The 21867-nt window shown below is 36.9% G+C and overlaps 1 protein-coding gene across 1 annotated transcript in view; it reads left to right on the top strand.

Moving 5' to 3' along the window:
* The window catches only part of USH2A (usherin), a 777205-nt gene that overhangs the window by 496231 nt on the left and 259107 nt on the right, over window positions 1-21867 (top strand). Inside the window, exons 38-40 of the mRNA XM_003930351.4 lie at window positions 8581-8731; window positions 9401-9543; window positions 20748-21376. Coding sequence (XP_003930400.3) covers window positions 8581-8731; window positions 9401-9543; window positions 20748-21376 — 923 coding nt within the window. The remainder of the gene's footprint in view (window positions 1-8580; window positions 8732-9400; window positions 9544-20747; window positions 21377-21867) is intronic.

Raw genomic sequence — 21867 nt, 5'->3', positions numbered from 1 at the left:
AAATAGAGCATTCATCTATGTTCGTCCAGTGACTCTAAAAATTTATCCCTAAAGATGCTTAAACAATGTCATTCACCAAACAGTATCATTCTGTATCCATCAATGTCAGCTTTGTTAAGTGAATGTTTCACATCTATAAAAATAGTACATGTAATTATTTGAAAAGTGATGCTAACAAAAATACTTACTGGCATATAGTGTAAAGCAAATAAAGTTTATTAAATAATATGAAAGTATTCACCTTAATGTTTTTCTTAATTATGTGCAGCATTTGTATAGAAAAAAGATGGGAAAGATTGTCTATAACAGGCATCCCCAAACTACGGCCTGCGGGCCGCATGCGGCCCCCTGAGGCCATTTATCCGGCCCCCCGCCGCACTTCAGGAAGGGGCACCTCTTTCATTGGTGGTCAGTGAGAGGAGTACAGTATATGGCGGCCCTCCAGCGGTCTGAAGGACAATGCACTGACCCCCTATGTAAAAAGTTCGGGGCCGCCTGGTCTGTAATAACTGGCTATCTCTGCTTAGTGTAATTATGAATGATTGTTTTCCTTATTTGTTTTGTAATCTTTAAAGTTTATATCATAAACATATTTGTAGTTAAGAAAATACAGATAGTACTTTTAGAAGAGTTCTGTTTAGTTCTCCAAGAACTAAATTTTAGCATTTGTTTAACATGTGTCTTAAACATGTTCTCCTTAAGAGAAATACTAAGCTCTCAAAATTTAAGTGCTCTGAAGTTTACAAAGATAAATAAAAAGCATGTCTGCCCTCAAATGTTTTTTTGTTTTGTTTTTTTTTTTTGTTTTTTTTTTTTGTTTTGTTTTTTTTGTTTTGTTTTTGTTTTGTTTTGTTTTGTTTTTTATTATTGCATTTTAGGTTTTGGGGTACATGTGATGAACATGCAAGATTGTTGCATAGGTACACACATGGCAGTGTGCTTTGCTGCCTTCCGTCCCCTCACCTGTATCTGTCATTTCTCCCCATGCTATCTCTTCCCACCTCCCCACCCCCGCCCCTCCCCCATTTCCCCCCAACGGACCCCAGTGTGTAGTGCTCCCCTCCCTGTGTCCATGTGTTCTCATTGTTCAACACCCGCCTATGAGCGAGAATATACGGTGTTTGATTTTCTGCTCTTGTGTCAGTTTGCTGAGAATGATGGTTTCCAGGTTCATCCATGTCCCTATAAAGGACGTGAACTCATCGTTTTTGATGGCTGCATAATATTCCATGGTGTATATGTACCACATTTTCCCTATCCAGTCTATCATCTTTGGGCATTTGGGTTGGTTCCAGGTCTTTGCTATTGTAAACAGTGCTGCAATGAACATTCGTGTGCACGTGTCCTTGTAGTAGAATGATTTATAATCCTTTGGATATATACCCAGTAATGGGATTGCTGGGTCAAATGGGATTTCTATTTTTAGGTCCTTGAGGAATCGCCACACTGTCTTCCACAATGGTTGAATTAATTTGCATTCCCACCAACAGTGTAAAAGTGTTCCTATTTCTCCACATCCTCTCCAGCATCTGTTGTTTCCCGATTTTTTAATGATCGCCATTCTAACTGGTGTGAGATGGTATCTCAATGTGGTTTTGATTTGCATTTCTCTGATGACCAGTGATGATGAGCATTTTTTCATATGTTTGTTGGCCTCCTGTATGTCTTCTTTTGTAAAGTATCTGTTCATATCCTTTGCCCATTTTTGAATGGTCTTGTTTGTTTTTTTCTTGTAGATCTGCTTTAGTTCTTTGTAAATTCTGGATATCAGCCCCTTGTCAGATGGGTAGACTGCAAAAATTTTTTCCCATTCTGTTGGTTGCCGATTCACTCTACTGACTGTTTCTTTTGCCGTGCAGAAGCTGTGGAGTTTGATTAGGTCCCATTTGTCTATTTTGGCTTTTGTTGCCATTGCTTTTGGCGTTTTGGTCATGAAGTCCTTGCCTACACCTATGTCCTGAATGGTTTTGCCTAGATTTTCTTCTAAGGTTTTTATGGTATTAGGTCTGATGTTTAAGTCTTTAATCCATCTGGAGTTAATTTTGGTGTAAGGTGTCAGGAAGGGGTCCTGTTTCTGCTTTCTGCACATGGCTAGCCAGTTTTCCCAACACCATTTATTAAACAGGGAGTCCTTTCCCCATTGCTTGTTTTTGTCAGGTTTTATATTATCATTACCTTGGTTTATCATGGGACAAAGCAATAATTAGACTTAAATTTAAAATTCAACAGGGTTTTGAGTGGTGAGCTATGCTCTTGAAAACAAAAATGACATGTATGAAACTATAGGTTTCTATCTCCTAGTCACTGAGACATGTTGCTTAGGCTTTTCTAACCTGTTTTTATATCTGTGAGAGAGATGAATGATAAAATGAATATGCTCTAAAGTTGTATTTCAGATTTAATTTGATAATACGCAATTAAGGTTGTTTATGTTGAAAAATATTTTTCACAGTTATTTGTAATTTGTTTTTAAATAGAAAATATGTTCTGGATCCTAACAATTGATCAATTCATGAGGGAAATAGATTTTCCTGCCGATCTTTCTCCCATCAACTCATCCATCTTTCCATCCATTGATTCATCCATCCATTCATCCAGTTTTTAATAGGATCTTCCATAGAGAAAGCACTGTGTTGGTCATTATGGTATCTCTTTCATTACTTTGCTGCTTTAATAGTTCTTAAGACTATGTATACATTAGAAAATAATTGATCTGGTCTCTTTAGCTATCTATATGATGATTTTGAGTCAGCCCCATAGCTAATATGAATGAACCTGATGAACTCCAATATTAAGCAGGCCAAAATTGAGGTACTCAGGAAGTTTCTGTTTCCTTGAAGAAAGGAAAGTCAGTGTCTTCCTGTGTTGGGCTGTGATCAGAATGCACAAGGAGTGTTAAGAAGACATTCTCAAACTGTAACACATCCAAATCAGTTAACAAGGCTAGAAAACTGTTGAGAAAACATAGTCTATGGAAACTAGTTGGAGAGGATAGAGATGTGTGACCTGAAATGGGGAAATTTAGTGGCGAGGAGGACAAATGCTTAAAAATACCTGAGATTCTAGCCCATGAATGGTAGCAGAGGCTTGTTCTCAGGGATTAGAGGTAAGGTCCTAAGGAGTTCAGTGTTGTTAGCATGACCAACCGCGTGCACCTCTTACCAAAGATAGTCTCAGTTTATGCCCGCTGCAGCTCGGTTTACTCCTATCAATTACTTAGAGTGCCCCATTTCACTCAGAAGATCTCAGTGTAAACACAGGTTATATTTGCCCTAAGTTTTGTGGAACTCATACAATGTTTTGTCCTACATCAGAAAGAGCTTTCCAATGATAAAGACTATTCAATCATATGATGGGACAGCTTGCAAAGTGACTATTTTCCTATCACTGGTTAGGAACAAGCAGAGGCCTGCGGGTCACCTCTCTGGGATGTTCTAGACCAGAATTCCTTATTTGGTGAGAGGGTAAAGTTTGTGCCTTTTAAGCCTTCTGCCTTCTGATTTTAAGATTCTATTATTTTATTTGTAAATATTCTATGGACAAATATCAGATCCATGCCATACCTATGAAAACAAAGTTTTAAAAATACACTTTTTCCTCTTACTGACATGAAGATCTCTCTATTTTACATTTCATGGAACTTCTGTGGATGTTGACTAATTCCAGAGATACAGCAAATCCACACTAGTAGTTCTATGTGTGGTACCTTGTGGAATGATGGGAGTCCCTGCTGTGATAAAGAAATAGGGCCAGGGAGGTACTGTTTAAGAATGTGACCTGGACAGAAAATACATCCAACATTTATTGAAACTTACTTATTTAACATTGTAAACAGTTTGCTTTTATATTGATTTAATATATTGAATAGTTATTCTATGTTATAAATCACTTAGTATAGCAATCTGTTTCATGGTGTAAAACTAAGAACACACTGCCTTTGAACTTAAACATCCCTTGTTAGAATCCTCAGTGTGCCAGTTATCAGTTTTGTGGTTTGAAATAAAATATTTAACTTCTCTCTGAGCCTCACCTTCTTCATCTATCCTACAAAGAGACAACACTGCAATTTTGGAGTGTGACTCTGAGGATTAGAAATAATTATGTTAAATAACCTTGTACATAGTATGCTTTCAAAAAGTTCACTCTGATGAGAGACTGTTTAGTGAATATGAAATCTATTTTAACCTACTTGTTACCATTTAATGCTGCTCTGTTTGTGCATCCTTGTGTTCAAGGTTGACTGTCCATTTGTTAGCACATCTGCATATTCCTCATAATTAATATCTTTTTAAATGACATATGGTTTAGTGACTGGAAATCGAGTCTTGCCTTCTGTTTTCAATTTGTTCATGACTCAATGACTCAATATATGCATCTGAACTTTAATTTTCCATTCTGGAAACTAGGATTTAAAACCCTTGCTCATATGTACCTATTTTGGAAAATGATGAAGAAATGTGTAATCCAAGGATTTTGATTATATGCCAGGCTGTTCTGTGATGCAGCAAGGATGCATATAGGTAAAAGACCACCATTTCTCTACTATTAACAGAAAAACCTAAATGAGAATGCCAAAAATGTAATCCCTGAAGTGAGGGGGTAATGTGGGGAAGGCTAGAGTCAGATTGTTAGATTCCTAGTAAATCCAGCAAGAAGCATCACATCTAAATGGAATGAGCACAGGAAGAGTTGGTGGGAGCCATAGGCCCTGGAATGAAGCTGAGAACATCATTAACCTGGATGAACAACCTGATAGTGGCCCCAAGGCAGGGCCTCAGCAAGCCAGGAATCTCTGAAAGACAAGGCCCGGTGCACCCCTGGAAGTGGGTTTCTAACTTCCAAGTCCCCCATAGCATTTATATCTCTTTTGTGCTGAGCATTCTTTTCTGGTGGTATAGTAATTTGAGTCAGGTCTTATCTGTTAAACATGGAGTAGATTATTTTATTCCTCCTCCTACCTATTCTGCCCTTTCCCTGCCTCTAACAAGAACCTTGTGCAGAGTGGTATTCAATATCTTGTATTAGAGAATTGAGTTGGATGCAAAATATTACAGGCTTATTTGGTATTTTAACACAGCATTTTATTTCACTATTTTGAAATGTACACACACAGGCAAAAAAAAAAAAACACACCACAAAAGTAATATGTTGGTGGGATGTCCTGAGAAACATTTCAGTGCATATGGAAAGCACAGTGATTTCATGTTCTCCCTAAAACGTTCTGCTTCTTGTTCCCACAGACTTAGTAGTCACCAACCACATTTGTAAAGCCTCTGTTTTTGCATTTGAGAGCTCACCCCTAGAGTTTGATAAATCTGTAGGGAGCAAAGGTTTAGGACATATGTAAATAAGTCAGTTTCTATTTGTTTTTTGTTTTGATTTGTTTTCTTAGAGGAGTTTAGGACATGTGTTAATAATTATCTATTTGGTTTTTGGTTTTCTTTTGTTTTCTAGAGTCCAGTCATTTTAAAGTTTAATGGAATTATACATTTAAAAGATTATACCATCTTGATAATTCCAAACTGCGATTTAATTTATTGCTTAATGTTTTATATGAATTTTGTCTTCTGAAGCATGTGAAATTGGAAATTTTATTAAAAACCTACTTCCTTTGAATTTATAGATTGAGGTAGCTGTTTTATCCATTCACTGTGTAGAATTAGTATTTACTGGACAAGATGCGTTGATTCAGGAGGTTGTCTTGGAGTGTTTGCCCCGTGAGGGTCGTATTAAACTTGAGAGAAGCTTTTTGAGCAGCATAGCATCTTGGAGACAATATATCAAGCTGATGGATACAGTGCTCTTCTGTTAAGAAACCAGCAGTGGAATTATGGCTGGCTCCCAGTTATTGCTTTGATGCTAAGGAGCCTCTGAGGATTAAATCTAGGATAAAAGGGGTTAAACAGAGGGGAAAGGAAAGTTTCCAGAATTCAGTGTTACTGGAAGCATACAGAATGAGTTGTCATATGTAAATAATTTAAGGTGGCCATTCTGTTTGGAAATATTTTGCAATTTAATATATTCAAAATGTACCAATTTAATGGAGCATATTGTTTTGTTATTACTCAGAAGAGAATTCCTGACACTTTATTATTATTATGAAGCCTACTTTGGGGCATTTCTTTCTATTTTCTTAATAGAAAGGTAATTTAGTTTTTAAAACATAAGAGATTTTTTAATGTGCATATTAAAAACTAATTTTTTCAGGGTTAATGACTTGAAATTCAGAATTTGGATTTTCAATTACATTATTCTCCTTGATGTAGAAAAATTAGAGAAAAATAATCAAATGAGAGACATGGTTTTATACATTATATATTGTATTCAATTTCCACTTTTTGCCTGTTTTTACAGTGCTCTTTTTCCTATGTGTGCACTTATTATAAATCAATTATAGAATATATATCAAATAAGAAATCATGATTGTTTAAAACTACTTGTGTTCATAGATAAAACATCAGTTATAAAGCCTTTAGCAGTGAATGGCCTTTGAACCAAAAATGTGAAGTTAAGAAGTGGGTAGTTGGCCCTGGACAGCAATCTTATTGCACTTTCTAGCCATGCCACACTTTTACTAATTGAAAGAATTATTTCATATCAGTTACTGAAGACTTTTTATTTCCCTCTTTTCTTAAGTCCGAGTTAGCCACACTGACCTTCCTACTGTTCCTTATACACAACCAGAATGTTTTCCTCCTTACTGGCTTTAAATGTACTGCTGTCTCTGGCTGGATTGCTCTTCCTCCAGACATTTGGTTGGCTACCTCCCTCATATCAATGACATATCTTTTCAAATATTTCTGAATTGCATTTTCTTCTTACAATCTTCCCATCTAATTCAAGTGTTACCTATATCTAAAACTGCACAATTCTTTTCACCTTCTCTTTCCTTACCCTGCTTCATTTTTCTGGAAAGCACTTATGGCCACCTGGTATTATTGTATACACAGTATTCATTTGTTTAACACCTGCTCCCTCCACTTGAATGTAAGCTACCTAGGGGCAGGGGTAGTGTCTATTTTATTCAGTGCTGTTCTCCTTCCACATGAAGAGTACTGCTTAGCACAGAGTGGAGCCTCAATAAATGTTTATTGAACAAATGAACGAATTATTAATGAGCTCATACCCATTACAACAGATTGATGAAACATGTAATCTAATTATTCTCTTCTCATCACTGGCGATTCATTAGACTCATTGTTCACAGGCAGGTTCTTCTGAATTGGAGAGTACACAAAATTGACACTCTGTACAAGGTTATGTATAAAATAAAGTGAAAATGGACACTGATATTTAATTTGTTCTCATTATTTTGATTACTTCTCCTCCTTCACCCAATGGCCTCTGGTAATCCGTGGTCATTAGGCACCTATATTAGAATAATCAGAATGTTCCCAACAAATTATGTTATACTAGCAATGAAATTAGGCTAAAGAAAGTTCAGGACAGTCCAATGTAATAATAGTAATAATAGTTAGCAACTAATCATTACCAGGGCCTAAAATCAGGTGCTTTATTTATATGCTCTCTGAACTTCACAACAATCCTATAAAGGAAAGTATAACACCTACTTTAAAGATTAGAAAATATAGGTTCAGAGTCATTTCGCCATTTTCTTAGAGGCACAGAGTTTTGCTTAATTTACTTTCAAGTTTCTGAATAGCTTTGGAACAAACTGATGTGATTTGGAACACACTGATATGACAGGCTCATTTGAAATATACCTGTTGGAAAAATTAATTAAATAACCAGAGTCATCAATTTTTTTAGTAGAATTGGCTTTAGTTTTACACATTCCTGTTGGGCGTTCTAGAACCATTTAAGTAGATTTCCCTGGTAGGTTGTACCAAGCCAGGTATATTGAAATCAGAGCAGATCTGCTGGAGATTCAACTAGACTAGAAAAAGTGGTGTGCACACTTCAACTTGCAAAATTAAATAAGGGCAGGAGGAAGGATAACTGTAAGAAGGGATAACCATATAAAACACACAGGGAAAAGTGTTTACTTTTTACATTTTCATGGGTGAGCACTAAGGCTGGAATATGCTATATTCAGCCACTCCTGTTTATTTATCATTCAATTTTAGCAAACTTCCCAACCTCCAAAAGAAAAAACAAACAAACAAAAAAGCCATTGTGTTCATATGTAGCAGTGTGATTAAGGCAGCAATGGGTGATATCTATGGGAAGAGTATGAGATCTGGACTGCTTTGATGTTCAATGGCTTGGTCTGTTGAACGAAGAGTTAAATTTACAAGGTACTTTACTATTTGCTTCACTAAATTCCCTCCATGTTTTCAGTTAGATAAACAGAAGTACAGGTGGGAATGTGCTGCATATTCATTTGTCTTGCTGTTTGGGGGCTGGCTTTTAAGACTGAAATACTCATGTAATTGTGTTGAAATGAACAATAAGGAAGTACAGGAGTTCAGGAATGAAAATGTTAAATTAAATGGACCATGTTTAACATTGTTGTTGATCCTGAGGAACAGTTTTTCCAGTATATGGAGCATTTCGATTCCATCCAGCATATGTTCTCCACAGTTTTCTCTGCTCTAATTCATCTGTGTTTTTCGACAGCTCCAGATGGCGTGCTGCCTCCCAGGCTTTCATCTGCCACTCCAACCAGTCTTCAGGTTGTCTGGTCTACACCAGCTCGTAATAACGCTCCTGGCTCTCCCAGATACCAACTCCAGATGAGGTCTGGTGACTCCACCCACGGATTTCTAGAGTGAGCATTCTACTTCATCCATCCTATCTATCAGATGGGTTATACAAAATAGACATAACATTTTCGAAGAGTAGGTCAGTTCTCATTTGCAAAAAATATAGTTACCTTTTATTTATTTTATTTATTTGTTTATTTTATTATTAGACTTTAAGTTCTGGGGTACATGTGAAGAACGTGCAGGTTTGTTACATAGGTATGTACATGCTATGGTGGTTTGCTGCATCCATCACCTTTTGAAAGTTCAAAAAAACAAAAAACAGGCAAACAACTTAGAGGATAATTATTTGCTTTTCAGAAATATCTATTATTTATGTAGCATTTAAAGTAGGATTTCTTCCCACTGAAACCTTTCATGAGCACATGCATTGCATAAAGCAATGAAACTAACAAAATGATGTCTGAACTGTTGCTAACAAATTATAATACCTATTCTACAACTCCACATGGCAATCTCAATACTGCTAGGATTTACATCACGTATAAACACAAGATTACAAACTCTCAACCAAACGGCTACTTACTTTAAAAGAGAGCTCATTTGATGGCAGAAAATTACAGTACTTAAATGTATGTTGACATTCTCTAAATTTTTTTTTGTAGTAAGAAATTTACTTCCTTTTATTTCTTTGAACGTCGAAAACTTCTAATTCACATTTCTTTCCCATATAGGTTATTTTCCAATCCTTCTGCGTCGTTAAGCTATGAAGTGAGAGATCTCCAACCGTACACAGAGTATATGTTTCGGTTGGTTGCCTCCAATGGATTTGGCAGTGCACATAGTTCTTGGATTCCATTCATGACCGCAGAGGACAGTAAGTGGTCTGAACAATACACAGCCAAATGTCTTCTACATTAGGGAGTTTAAAATGTCTTCAATTTTTTCCAAAGCAAAGAGATGAGACTCTCCTATTTACTTGTCGTTTAGTGACAATAATCTTTTCTAGGGCAAGAGAGGGGGCAAAGGTGATCAGTCTCTCCAGAAAGAAAAATAATATGGTCTTGGGGGGCTAGAGGGTTAGGTCTACAGACAGGACAAAGTAATTCACTATAAATTATGATATGACCCCATTCTATCCTTCAGGGTACATCTCAGTGCCCTGAAAGAGAAAGGTTGTCATCTTCTGCCCTATGACTGAATGTTCTCTCTTTCGGAGGAATTCTAGCAGGCAGAAGAAAATGAAATATGGACCTTATTCATGAGGCTGCTTACATACTTGTTCCTGGAAACAGGTTTCATTTTCCTGCTTTTACTCATACCCTAAATACAGCCCCCAGCCTAGAGAGGTATAATCTGATAATGGTGTACTATAAAGGGTGGATTGAGATTCCCTCATTCAACTAATAAAGAGAATTTTCTAATTGTTCACTAAACAGTTATTTTTGAATATATTTGCTAGATTGTATTTGGGAATAAATACATGACTATAACATTTGGTTTTATGCAAATTACCTCTATAAAGGCATATATATGAAAGTATAGGGGTTTTTAAAGAAAAGTTAGAAATTAAATCAAGCTACACAGAGTGAATAAGGACATTGTATCTTTGAACAGTTAGGTTTTTGAGTTAATCTTGTCAAGTCTTTTAATCACAGGCGTCTTAGGAGATGTTCTCTGTTGGCCCATTGCCATGCTGGCTCTATATCCAGTGAGAACATAAATGACTTTCAAAAGCCGAGGTATTAACACAAAGATATGGTATTTGCAACAATAGCAATAGTTTATTTAAATGTATAGTTTTATTTCTATAATACCTTTAATTGTATTATTTTTGTGAGGATAATACATCAAATGAGACAGAATCAGTACAATCTATCTTGTTTAAAGCTGACTTTATTTTTACAAAAAAAAAAAAACCACCATTATAAGCAATAATGTTTCATACTTAATCCATTTCTTCCAATTCATAATTACTCCCTGGGAGCAAGTTAGGTACTTTGCAAGGGCACACTCAGCGTTTTTGTTCTCAGGGGTATCATTTAGTAAATTATCAGCACAGTCCAATAAACGACACCCAAAGTCCAGAAAGCATTAATGCACCACCTTTGAGGAGGAACATTGCATGCACTCTGGGGAATCTGGATGCCATGGTCACCAGTTGTATTCAGATTTATGGACTGAGGAATTCACACTTAAAATAGATTTTTGAAGAAACATTTAAAACAACTGAAGATAGATTTGTAATCTCCTTATATATAGCATCATGCTTAATGGCACTAAATAAAGATTAACCAAAAATAATTATTCAGGCTCAATAGAATGCCAGGAAGAATGCCTGGAAGAAAGGAGAAAGCATTTTCTTTTTTTGGTACAGTATTTTCTGTTCGCCTAGAGAAAGGGCAACACTCAAATTTCCTCAGTGGTAATCTGCCCACAATTCTTATTGAATGAGGGCCATGACCTGCTATATATAGGCAGTGAGGTAGCACATAAATAAGCAAAGTCCAAAATATTATAAAATACCAATTAGCCTAGTATCCTTTGTTGAGCAAACTTACCTTTGGTCTCTTTTTACTACAAAACAAGTCTTATAGACCATACATGGTTAGAATTTTCATACACAGAGACCCTACCATTGTTGTGATATTTATGGCTTAAGTTTGAAGTAAGTGGTATTAATCTTTCATTTTCCTTAAGAATTAGTAACACTTAGATACATAGCAGGTATCAACTCATAACCATCAGTTTTGTTTAAATCCGTTCCCTAAAATGAATTAACCCTTCCTCTGCTCTGTGGGTACACTGTGAAGTCACATACTTAGCAAAGAACTAGAAGGAGGCCATGTGTGCCTGCAGATTATGTTAGCAGTGAATACTCACCCTTGAGACATGGTGGCAGGGTATTGTATATTTTGGATGTCAGTAGAGATGGATGCCATCTGTGAAAGGATGTGCAATTAAGTTGACAAAGACTGAGTGATTGGCATTGGGCACAAGCAGTTTTTTTGTCAAGGCTACAAAGCATTGCTTATAAAACCATCCATGCTGACTGCTCCATGCCAGAATCACACTACATATTTGATCCTGACCATCACCTCCCTCTCACCAAGGTGCAATTTTCTTTTCTCTCTCTCTCTCTTTTTTTTTTTTTTTTTTTTTTTTTTGAAAGAGAGTCTCATTCTGTCACCCAGGCTGGAGTGCAGTGGCACTGTCGGCTCACTGCATGCTCTTCTGCTGGGTTTAAGCAATTCTCCTGCCTCAGTCTCCCAAGTAGCTGGGATTACAGGCACCCACCACCATGGCCAGCTGAATTTTTTATATTTTTAGTAGCAATGGAGTTTCACCATGTTGGCCAGGCTGGTCTCGAGCTCCTGACCTCAGATGATCTGCCCGCCTCTGCCTCCGAAAGTGCTAGGGTTACAGGCATGGGCCGTCAGACCCAGCCCAGAGTGCAATATGCAATGTAGAAAATTCACATATTGTCTTATACGATGAAACAGAGAAGACACCTCATGCCACCATTTAAATTTTATACCATTAACAGGCACCTTTCTGTATCAGCCACAGGCTTAAAACTTCCCAATGCTGAAATGGGTCACCAATGGCAATATTTTTAATGTGATCTTTCAAGACAGTGATTTTCAAGCCTGTGACAGTGGTGAAACCACCAAGAGAAACCTAGGCAGACAGTGAGCGACAGCCAGAGAAGCAAAGGAGTGGGTGCAGGGAAGTTATCATGGACAGGGAAACAGGATGGGAAGAACTTTAATAGATTTTTTTTTCAAATAATTTGTCACTTACACCAGTGTGCCACCAATATCCAGTTCCATACATTTTTTAAAATCTAGTGTGCTGATGCCAAATAATAATAATGCACATTTCCTATGAATATTTTAAGTCCTGTTAAATGTGTGTTAATAAAAGATGTTTGTTCCACCCAATTTGGTCAGTGTAGTGTTTAACTGTTTGCAGCCAGATAAATACAAACAAAACAACACATTATATTTTAAATGTGCTTCTGGCAGTCCAAGCACCTGGCATGTCCACAGCTTGCAAAAATGTCCTAAGATTATGTTAGACTTGGGAGCATGTGTTTAATAAAATGAAGGCACTTGCCTAACAGCTGAAAATGTTGGTATCTTTAAACCAGAGATAACCGTGACACCTAATTATATTATTGTTCTTCCTCTCTTGTGTGTGTGCAGTTGTTCCATATAGTATATAAATGTAGAGATTGGAGTTGGCAGGGAGGGCAAGTTTCTTAAAACCTCAGCTTAAATGTGGATGTACGCTTTTGCCTACTGAAATCCCACCTGTGTAAACTAAGAAATAACCCACTTTTTCTTAAAAATGTGGATTCCCTGGTCCAAGAAAGTCAGACAGTCTGTTTCTCTTAAGATTTCCCAGGAAAGAAGATTGAAATATGGAATATCTAGTCATTTCATTCATTTTAATGACAAACATATATGGTATACAAAAGCAATCAGATCAACTAATGAAATTGAAATTATTTTCTAAAAATCACTTCTCTACCTCCAAAAAAAAACCCTAACTTGAATTCACTCTAGATTTAAACTATTTAGTTGTCATATTTAAAATTTTCTGATCATTTCCAAATTTGTAGTTTAAAATTCCACATTTATATTTTTAACCACTAATCTAAGAGGCATTACTGCATAAAATCTGTGGAATTCAAAGTTTATTCTGTAGGTTTACTTAGACAACTTTTCATGTGTTCATTATTTTGATGACACGATATTTTAAGTGTGGTTATATGCTACATACTATTTCAGTTAATGATGAACCACATGTATGACCGTGGACTCATAAGATTATAATATCATATTTCTACTGTACCTTTTCTGTATTTAGGTACACACTTATCTTTGTGTTACAATTGCCTACAGTATTCAGTACAGGTTTGTAGCCTAGGAGCAACAGGCTATAACATACAAACGAGGTGTGTAACAGGCTGTACCGTCTAGGTTTGTACGAACACTCTAGGATGTTTGTACAACAATGAAATCACCTAATAGTGCACCTCTCAGAACATATTCCTGTCATTAGGTGACACAAGACTGTACCATTGCCATACTTTATTTGCTCATTGCATTACATCTCGTTTTTTCACATTTATAATTGCACTGTAAAGAAAGGAAGGGGCAATGAAGGAAATTATCTTACTACCTGGGTCCTGCTTTACGTTTCCCCTCTGCAGCTTTCATCCGTCTTTCAGATACTCATAATAATTTACAAAGGAACAGAGGTTCTTCTGGAGTAAGACAGAAAGGCAATGTGATGTCAATTGAAATCTAGATGTAACAGAACATGCTTCTTCCTCTTCTGTTGCTTGACATAATTCTACTCATTCATCAAGCCCTAGCTCAAGTGTCACTTCCTCTATGAAGTTGTCTCTTCTCGTTGCTCCCTTAGAAATTTGCTTTGTGTCTACTAGTGCATCATCAGTATGTCGTTCTGAATGTAACATCTCAAGACCTAGGGACCTGTCTCAACTGTCTTTGTATCACCAGTGTCTGGCGGAGGGTCTGATATAGGGTAGGTGCCCCAGAATTGTTACTCAGAGTACTGATTAAAAACAGAATTTGACTGAAATAAATCCGCAAAAACTCAAGCAAATATTTTATGTACCAGTAACTGAAAGAGATGTGAAAGTTGCAAGGATGGATAAGACATTGTGTTTCCCTTGAGATTTCCACTGTCTGACAAGGAACACACACAGTCAAACCATAGAATGAGAGAGCTGAGTTGTCCATGAGAGCAAGCCCAGAGGAAGCACATGGCCCCTCAGTATGAGGGCCAGGGAAGCCTGCCCAGAGGAGAAGATTAGGAGAGGAAATTGGAAAAGATTTATATTTGGAGTGTACTCTATTATCAAAGTTCAGTTTACACTATCTCCATTGGTTCAGGGTTAGGCTGGAAAGCAATTGCTATCCAAGGTGTCCACTGACACGTGAGACCTGGAGAGGGACTCTCAGGTTGTCCTGTCACTCGTTCCAGCCTCTGAATATGAGGCAGGGAGAGTGGGGACACGAGGTGAATGTAAGAGAGAGGCATTCCAAAAGTGATCCTCCTTTTTTTTGCCTCGGTGATAGGCAGGCTGTTGGCTGTCCTTCTGATTCAGCCTTGGCTGCTGTCTAGGCTAGGTTAACAAATGTTCTAGTTAGAGAGGCTTCTGCCAGCCCCAAACTATGTGCTATTCAGAATGAATGGGAGGGATATGTAGAAAGAATTTTAAAACAGGGCCGGGCGTGGTGGCTCACACCCATAATCCCAGCACTCTGGGAGGCTGAGGAGGCAGGTGGATCACCTGAGGTTTGGGAGTTCAAGACCAGCCTGACCAATGTGGAGAAACCTCATCTCTACTAAAAATACAAAATAAATAAATAAATAAATAACCAGGCATGGTGGCACATGCCTGTAAACCCAGCTACTCGGGAGGCTGAGGCAGGAGAATCCCTTGAACCCAGGAGGCAGAGGTTGCAGTGAGCCGAGATTGCACCATTGCACTCCAGCCTGGGTAACTCGAAACTCCATCTCAAAAAAAGATTCTAAAACAAAACAAATATTCCTGTTTTTTTTTTTTTTCTCACAACCTGTACAAAGAGTAAAATACTCTGAGCCTGTGTAACAGAAGAGGAAGGAAACATATGGCATGAAATTTGATAAATTGATTAAGATAATTCTAGAGTAAGACCTCCGAATCATTTAAGTGCATGTGTGCCCTTCAGAGTACTGAACTCTTAAAATGAATATTGCATTCCAAAATCTTAGGCTTAGTGCATTTTAGAATTTAAAGTTTCACTTGCATCCTTAAGAGCATTCTATGCAACAAGAGGAAAATAGGAATATTTTTAAATGAGGGTGGAACATATTTATGTGATTACATTTTAATTAATGAAGGAAGAGGAAATACAAGTTTCAGTAGTGCTACACAATTATTTTGCTTTCTCCATTCCAGATATTTTTCCAATTGCTTTAAGTATTAACCTCTGGTTGCTGACATGCTTATCCTTTCAAACGGTAATTCAGGTGTCAATTTTGCATAGAACAGAAGACCCATGATCAAAAATAACTTTTCTAATCTGCTGATTTTGAGAAAAAAATGGTTCTGCATGTTTGTCACTACATATTTTGTTGTCTGTTGCATCGATTTTCTCCACAAATTCCTGATGTTTCAGAGTTAACAAATGCAAATATTTGTGATTATTTTTATATTTTATTTGTATAGTGTAAGATCAAAAGGAACTTATCAAAAATTCTATCCACCTTGCCTCAATTTCCCGCTTGAGCTCTTGAATCTTCTCTGGGCACCAAAAGCATGCTGCTCTTCCAAATATAGAGAGTGTTTGTAATAACTGTGTTTCTTACAACTGAATAATGCAGGTTAAAGTAATGAAAAATCGTGTTTTATGTTTACTTTAAGATATTGATTTAAAAATTTTTATCATATCTACCTTATAATTGCTACTTAAATTTTATTGAGCTTGTATTATATGCAGGACACTTTAACGGGAACAGTATATCCTTTCATTATCCAGAAATGCTGTCTGCTGGCCTTTCACTATTTTAGAAAACTATTCTTGTTCTTTAGCTTTGGAAAAGGTAAATTGTCAATATTTGAAAACTCTCAGTGGACTGTATGAGATGATTCAAACCTAGTGCCACAGGTTGATATTTAATGGCATGAGCTTAGTTTTAAGTCTCAAATCTTAAATTCTTAGAGAGTCAAGTATCTAAAAAGTGCTAGTTATTAACAAAAAGATGGATGTTTACCATAATCATTTTCTATAGCGTTTTATATAGCACCTGCCTGTAAAAGAATATCCTGTTACGCTAAAAGAATACATAGATTCATTTAAGCTTGTTATCTTCCTCATTTTGATAACATCCCTGTAAACAAAGTTGATTTGCTATAGTTGGGAAAGGTCAGATAAAGTTTTGCCCGAATATAAGGAGTGAATGTGATGGCCTTTAGGTTTTTTAGGACATTTTTCTGACTTCATGAATTCTCACATCAATGCATTTTATTTTCTGCACCAAATTATCACAGACGCATCCACTGCTATTCACCTCACAATATGCCCCAGTTCTAGAAGTTGAAACATTCTTTCTAAACAATACTCTCCTGATATCAGTAGAAATAGAGAAAAATAGTTTCTGAATATTTGTTCTCCTGTTTGCAAACTGTCAAATAACGTCCTCTCAATTTCAACAGCCTTTAAGCCTTCAGAGGTTCCTTTCATTAAATAATGGTGCCTATGTTACACAGCCCATTTCTTTTTTTTTTTTAATCAACGTCAAGAGGTTCATTTTTCTGCGAAACTGCAGTTCCCATTCTTAATTTTTGTTTTGAGAAATAACCGTTGTACCCTCTTTATTATCACCAAATAACTGTTGTACCCTCTTTATTATCACCAAGATTAATAATATTTCTTTATTTTATTGCTCCTCTTACATTTGGATCTTTTATTATGAGCTGTCAAAAATTCTTTTGGGAAGTAGTTGGGGTATAAATAATAAATTGATAAAAGAATTCATGATTAAAGACAAGATAGAATCCATTACTCTATTCTTCCGTTAACATTTCAGTAGTGAATAAGAAAAGCCTACATTAACAATTAGCACACAATATATTGCTTTATATAATTATACATCCATATATTTGCCACCTTGATTTTTAATTCACTGGTAAATTTAGGAGATACTCATTTATGGAGTTAATATTACCGAAAAGAGTTTTTAAGCTGAGGCTTTAATTAGGATGGTAAAATGTTGCTTCAGGGGAGCAATGAGAATGTAACAAGAAAACTGATTGATCAATCGTAGGTAACTCTAATAGCAAACAAGTGGAGAAGACACCCAAAACCACTGAAAGTTATAAACACACTCAAGTTGTGAGTCATTCAAACTGGGTATTCAAACACACGCATACAAATACACACAAGCATGCACGCACACACACACACACACACCCCTTCCAGTATACACACCTGAATATAGAACTAAGCAGACTCCTCTGTTAACAGTTTTATTACTCTATTTTAGGCTGGGGCTGAACTTTTGAAGCTGATGGGCAAAATAGTTTCCCATAAAAGATAATTTCATTTGCCAAAATGAAACTACTTTCCGTTATTAATGTTGTCCTGCAATGATTTGAAATATGAATCTGTGATCTGGACAGAAAGGGATGCTCCTGTTCACAGCTCCAGGAGGGAGTTCTCTAAACAATTACACCCACGGAGAGCGCTGTATGGTTGTATTTTCATCACCAGCCAGCTGAGCTGTGTGCCTGCTATACTCCCAGTCTCCCCTCCAGTGACAGCCGCATTGACAACATGTTATACTCCACATTGATTTTACAGTTAAGGAGCTGATTGTGATATATAGGGATTTTAAGAATTCAGCTGAGAGGCTGACTTTTGCCTTTTATCATTCCATTAAAATTTTATAACCATCTTTTTCATGTCATTTCATCCATGAATTCTTACTTTAGAAAGTGATAGCTACTGCTGTAAGCATAACTTTTCTCATGTTCAGAGCTTTTTATTGTATTAGCAAACTACCCCAATTATAGTTATTACTCATGTTTTACATAATTGTGGTGACCCTTTCGACCATGCAGTTGCAGGCCAGTTGATTTGTATATAGAATTAGATGATTCGGCTTATCATTTTAAAGCACTAAATTGAAAGAGTGCCAAGAGTCAGGTTTTAACACTTCCCTAGCCAAAGGAGCTAATTAAGCTGCTTTCAGCTTCCTCTCCAGAATCACACAAGTTAAAGGACCCTTCTGCAACAAGAGCAGAGAATCTGCTCAGCCGGAGCGGGAAGTTAATAAAATGTATGCTGGCTTTTAAGGGGGAAAAATCATGAAATTGAAATTGAACATCTCTTATTCCCCAAGATAAGAGATCATCTTTAAGAAAAGGCTGTGTTCTGTGGGGGTTTGAAGTGCACGTTCATCTCATTATCATGGATGGTTCACCCATAATGCTATCATCATATTCAGGAGAAATAAAAGCCTTATCCCCCTCATCACAGAGAACAAACTGCATCATTGTTGTTTCTTTTCCCTGAAGAAGCTCACAGTTTGATAGTTCACATATGAGGAATAATTATGCAAGACCCAGATGAAAACCCTAATAAAAAATATTCTGATTTTTAAGTGTATATTACTCTCTTTGGAGCAGAGAGGGTGAGATAAGGTTAGACATTAAAGACTTGAATCTCCACCATTGATTTTACGAAACCCAATCTCAGGAGATTTTGGATTTTTTTAGATTTCAAAACAACATTGATCTCTTACAAGACTTGTACTTGCTTTTCTCTGGGAAATAGCCAAATCTAGATGACAAGTATAAATAAGAAAGGAGCTGTATCCCCATTTTGATATAATAATTGCTACTGCTACTCTATACCAGAGAGCAAAAGTAACAAATGTTATAGTGGTTTTAGGAAAGCTTTAAAATGAAAGCTAACAAGAGACTAAAACGGAAAATGTGATCCATACCAAGATCGCCGGGGTTTTTTGTTTGTTTGTTTAGGGATGTCCCTTCAAATAGGATACATCACCAAATTGTCAGAAATAGCTTGATTTCGGGGTTAGTGCACTATAACATCTTTTGCTTCGAAAGTAATTATGATTCTACCCTCAGTCCAGTTGGTGACAAATATGTGGATCCTGTTGTGTGAAAGTATGCCCATATAACCAACTATTATTGCGATCACTGGCCCTGCAAAGCAGTGGTTGCGTTTAAAATTTCAACCTTCAGTGTAACACTGAATGGCATACACACACACACATAATCAGCGATGTTTTAAACAATTACTAAATCCAAGTATATCTTTTTTAAAGATTTTCAATAAAATCTAATGTTCACAGAAAAATCTCATAAATGTCAAAATTGCTGTGGGCAGAAAAGGGGGATATAGTATTTTCTTGATCTGTTGTAGCAATTTATAGATTTCAGGCCGTGGTTTATAAGAATGCTAAATGTTCTGGAATTACAGCTGTTACTGATCAGTGATTGAGCCAGATTTGTGTTATTGCACCATGTTCTTGCTTGTACCTAGAGAGCAGTAAAGCCTCAATATAATAAAAAGCACCTGCATTTTAAATGAAATTTCAATTGAAAAACTTAACAGCCCTTCAAATTGCAGAATTTAACGCAGCCCAGTAAAGCTTAAATAACACTTTGCCTCCGCAGGCTGAGGGGTTTGCATTCAAGGTGACTTGATTGTGTCACATGGTGAAATTATTTACAATTAAGGAATTTCTCTGGAGGGCTGCAGAATATTTGCTGTTCCACAACACCTATGCAGGCATATGGTGGGCCTTTTTCAGTATTCATGGAGCCTCCTGAACCTTTATGATAATTGAATCAGTTAGAGTGCTGAGTGGAGCAAGCATAAAACCTGTTAACCTAAAGGTCAGATCTGTGCATTGTTTATTTATCAGTAGGTGAAAGAGCTAAATCGGCAGCTTCTGTCACAGCCACAGTAAAAAATCACCTATAATATTAACAGGGAGTAGATAAATTGCAAAACATGGATTAGAATGATAAACAGAACCAAGTATAATATAGAATATATAATGAGAGATGCCGAAGGATTTTACTGGGCTGTAAAATATGTGAGTTTGTTATGATAGTGTTATTGATTATAATTAGTTACTGGGGCTCTAGAAAAAAAAAATACAGTGGAAGCTAGAACTTTAGTAACAACTGCCCTCTTGAATGTTTATTACATTTATTCTTTTAAATCCCCATGATATTTTTAACCATTGGCCTGAATAAAAAGACATGATTTTGACAAAGCTCTCTTAGAAAGGAAAATGACAATTTTAGTTTCCTATTATTCAACAAGTATTTCACATGCATTTATGAGCAAAGTAATCACAGTCACGGCTTTATGACACTTATTTATTTACTTATTGGCCTTTACCAAGTGTTCATTTTCATACCCTGGTAACAGTGTTGCCACTTGTTTTAGCTTTATTTTGAGGAGATGTGTGACGTTTCTAAGAGGTACCACCTTTTGGATTTATTCTACTTTACAGAACCCGGACCGGTAGTTCCTCCAGTTCTTCTGGATGTGAAGTCAAGAATGATGCTGGTTACCTGGCAGCATCCTAGAAAGTGCAATGGGGTTATTACCCATTATAACATTTATCAACATGGCCATCTATACTTGAGAACTCCTGGAAATGTCACTAATTGCACAGTGACACATTTACGCCCATATACTGCCTATAAGTTTCAAGTAGAAGCCTGCACTTCAAAAGGATGTTCCCTTTCGCCAGAGTCTCGGACCGTATGGACACTCCCAGAGGCACCGGAAGGGATTCCAAATCCAGAGCTGTTCTCTGATACTCCAACGTCTGTAATTATATCTTGGCAACCCCCTACGCACCCCAACGGCTTGGTGGAGAATTTCACAATTGAGAGAAGAGTCAAAGGAAAGGAAGAAGTTACTACCCTGGTGACTCTTCCAAAGAGTCATTCCATGAGGTTTATTGATAAGACTTCTGCTCTTAGCCCATGGACAAAATATGAATATCGGGTACTGATGAGCACTCTTCATGGAGGTGCAAACAGCAGTGCCTGGGTAGAAGTTACCACAAGACCCTCACGACCTGCTGGTGTGCAGCCGCCTGTGGTGACGGTGCTGGGACCTGATGCAGCCCAGGTAAGATAGTGACTATTTTCTCTCCTTTGCAGACTTAGGAATGTACCCTGGATTGACTGTGTGTTGAACAGAGCCATCTACTGACTAAACAAATGCATTTGTTGTTTTAGGCATTCACTGGAGAAACTGGGTTTTGGCCTTTGGCCCAAACTACCTTAAATTCGATGTCAGTTTTTCATTTCTCCCTGTATCTCCTTAATTATATTGTTGAGATGCTTCCATTTGCCTTGCACACCTGAAATACTTTGAATGCCACAATGGGATGCTTAGCTTAACCACCACGTCAGATTTAAATAGATCAGAAAATGAGAAGAGATGGGAAAATACGGAGGAATGAATTAGCATATTAACAAAATTTTCCATTACCAATAGTCTGATATTTTCTAATAATCAAAGAATCAAAGTAATGGGGAAAGAAATAGAAATAGCATATTAACGGACCATCCAGAAAGTGTTCAATTATTCCCCTCATTCTATTGGGAATGAACTCT

Source organism: Saimiri boliviensis, chromosome 14, assembly GCF_048565385.1.
Source record: "Saimiri boliviensis isolate mSaiBol1 chromosome 14, mSaiBol1.pri, whole genome shotgun sequence".
Lineage (NCBI taxonomy): Eukaryota > Metazoa > Chordata > Mammalia > Primates > Cebidae > Saimiri > Saimiri boliviensis.
The sequence above is the reverse complement of the archived record's forward strand: the minus strand, read 5'-3'. Positions and strand labels throughout refer to the sequence as shown.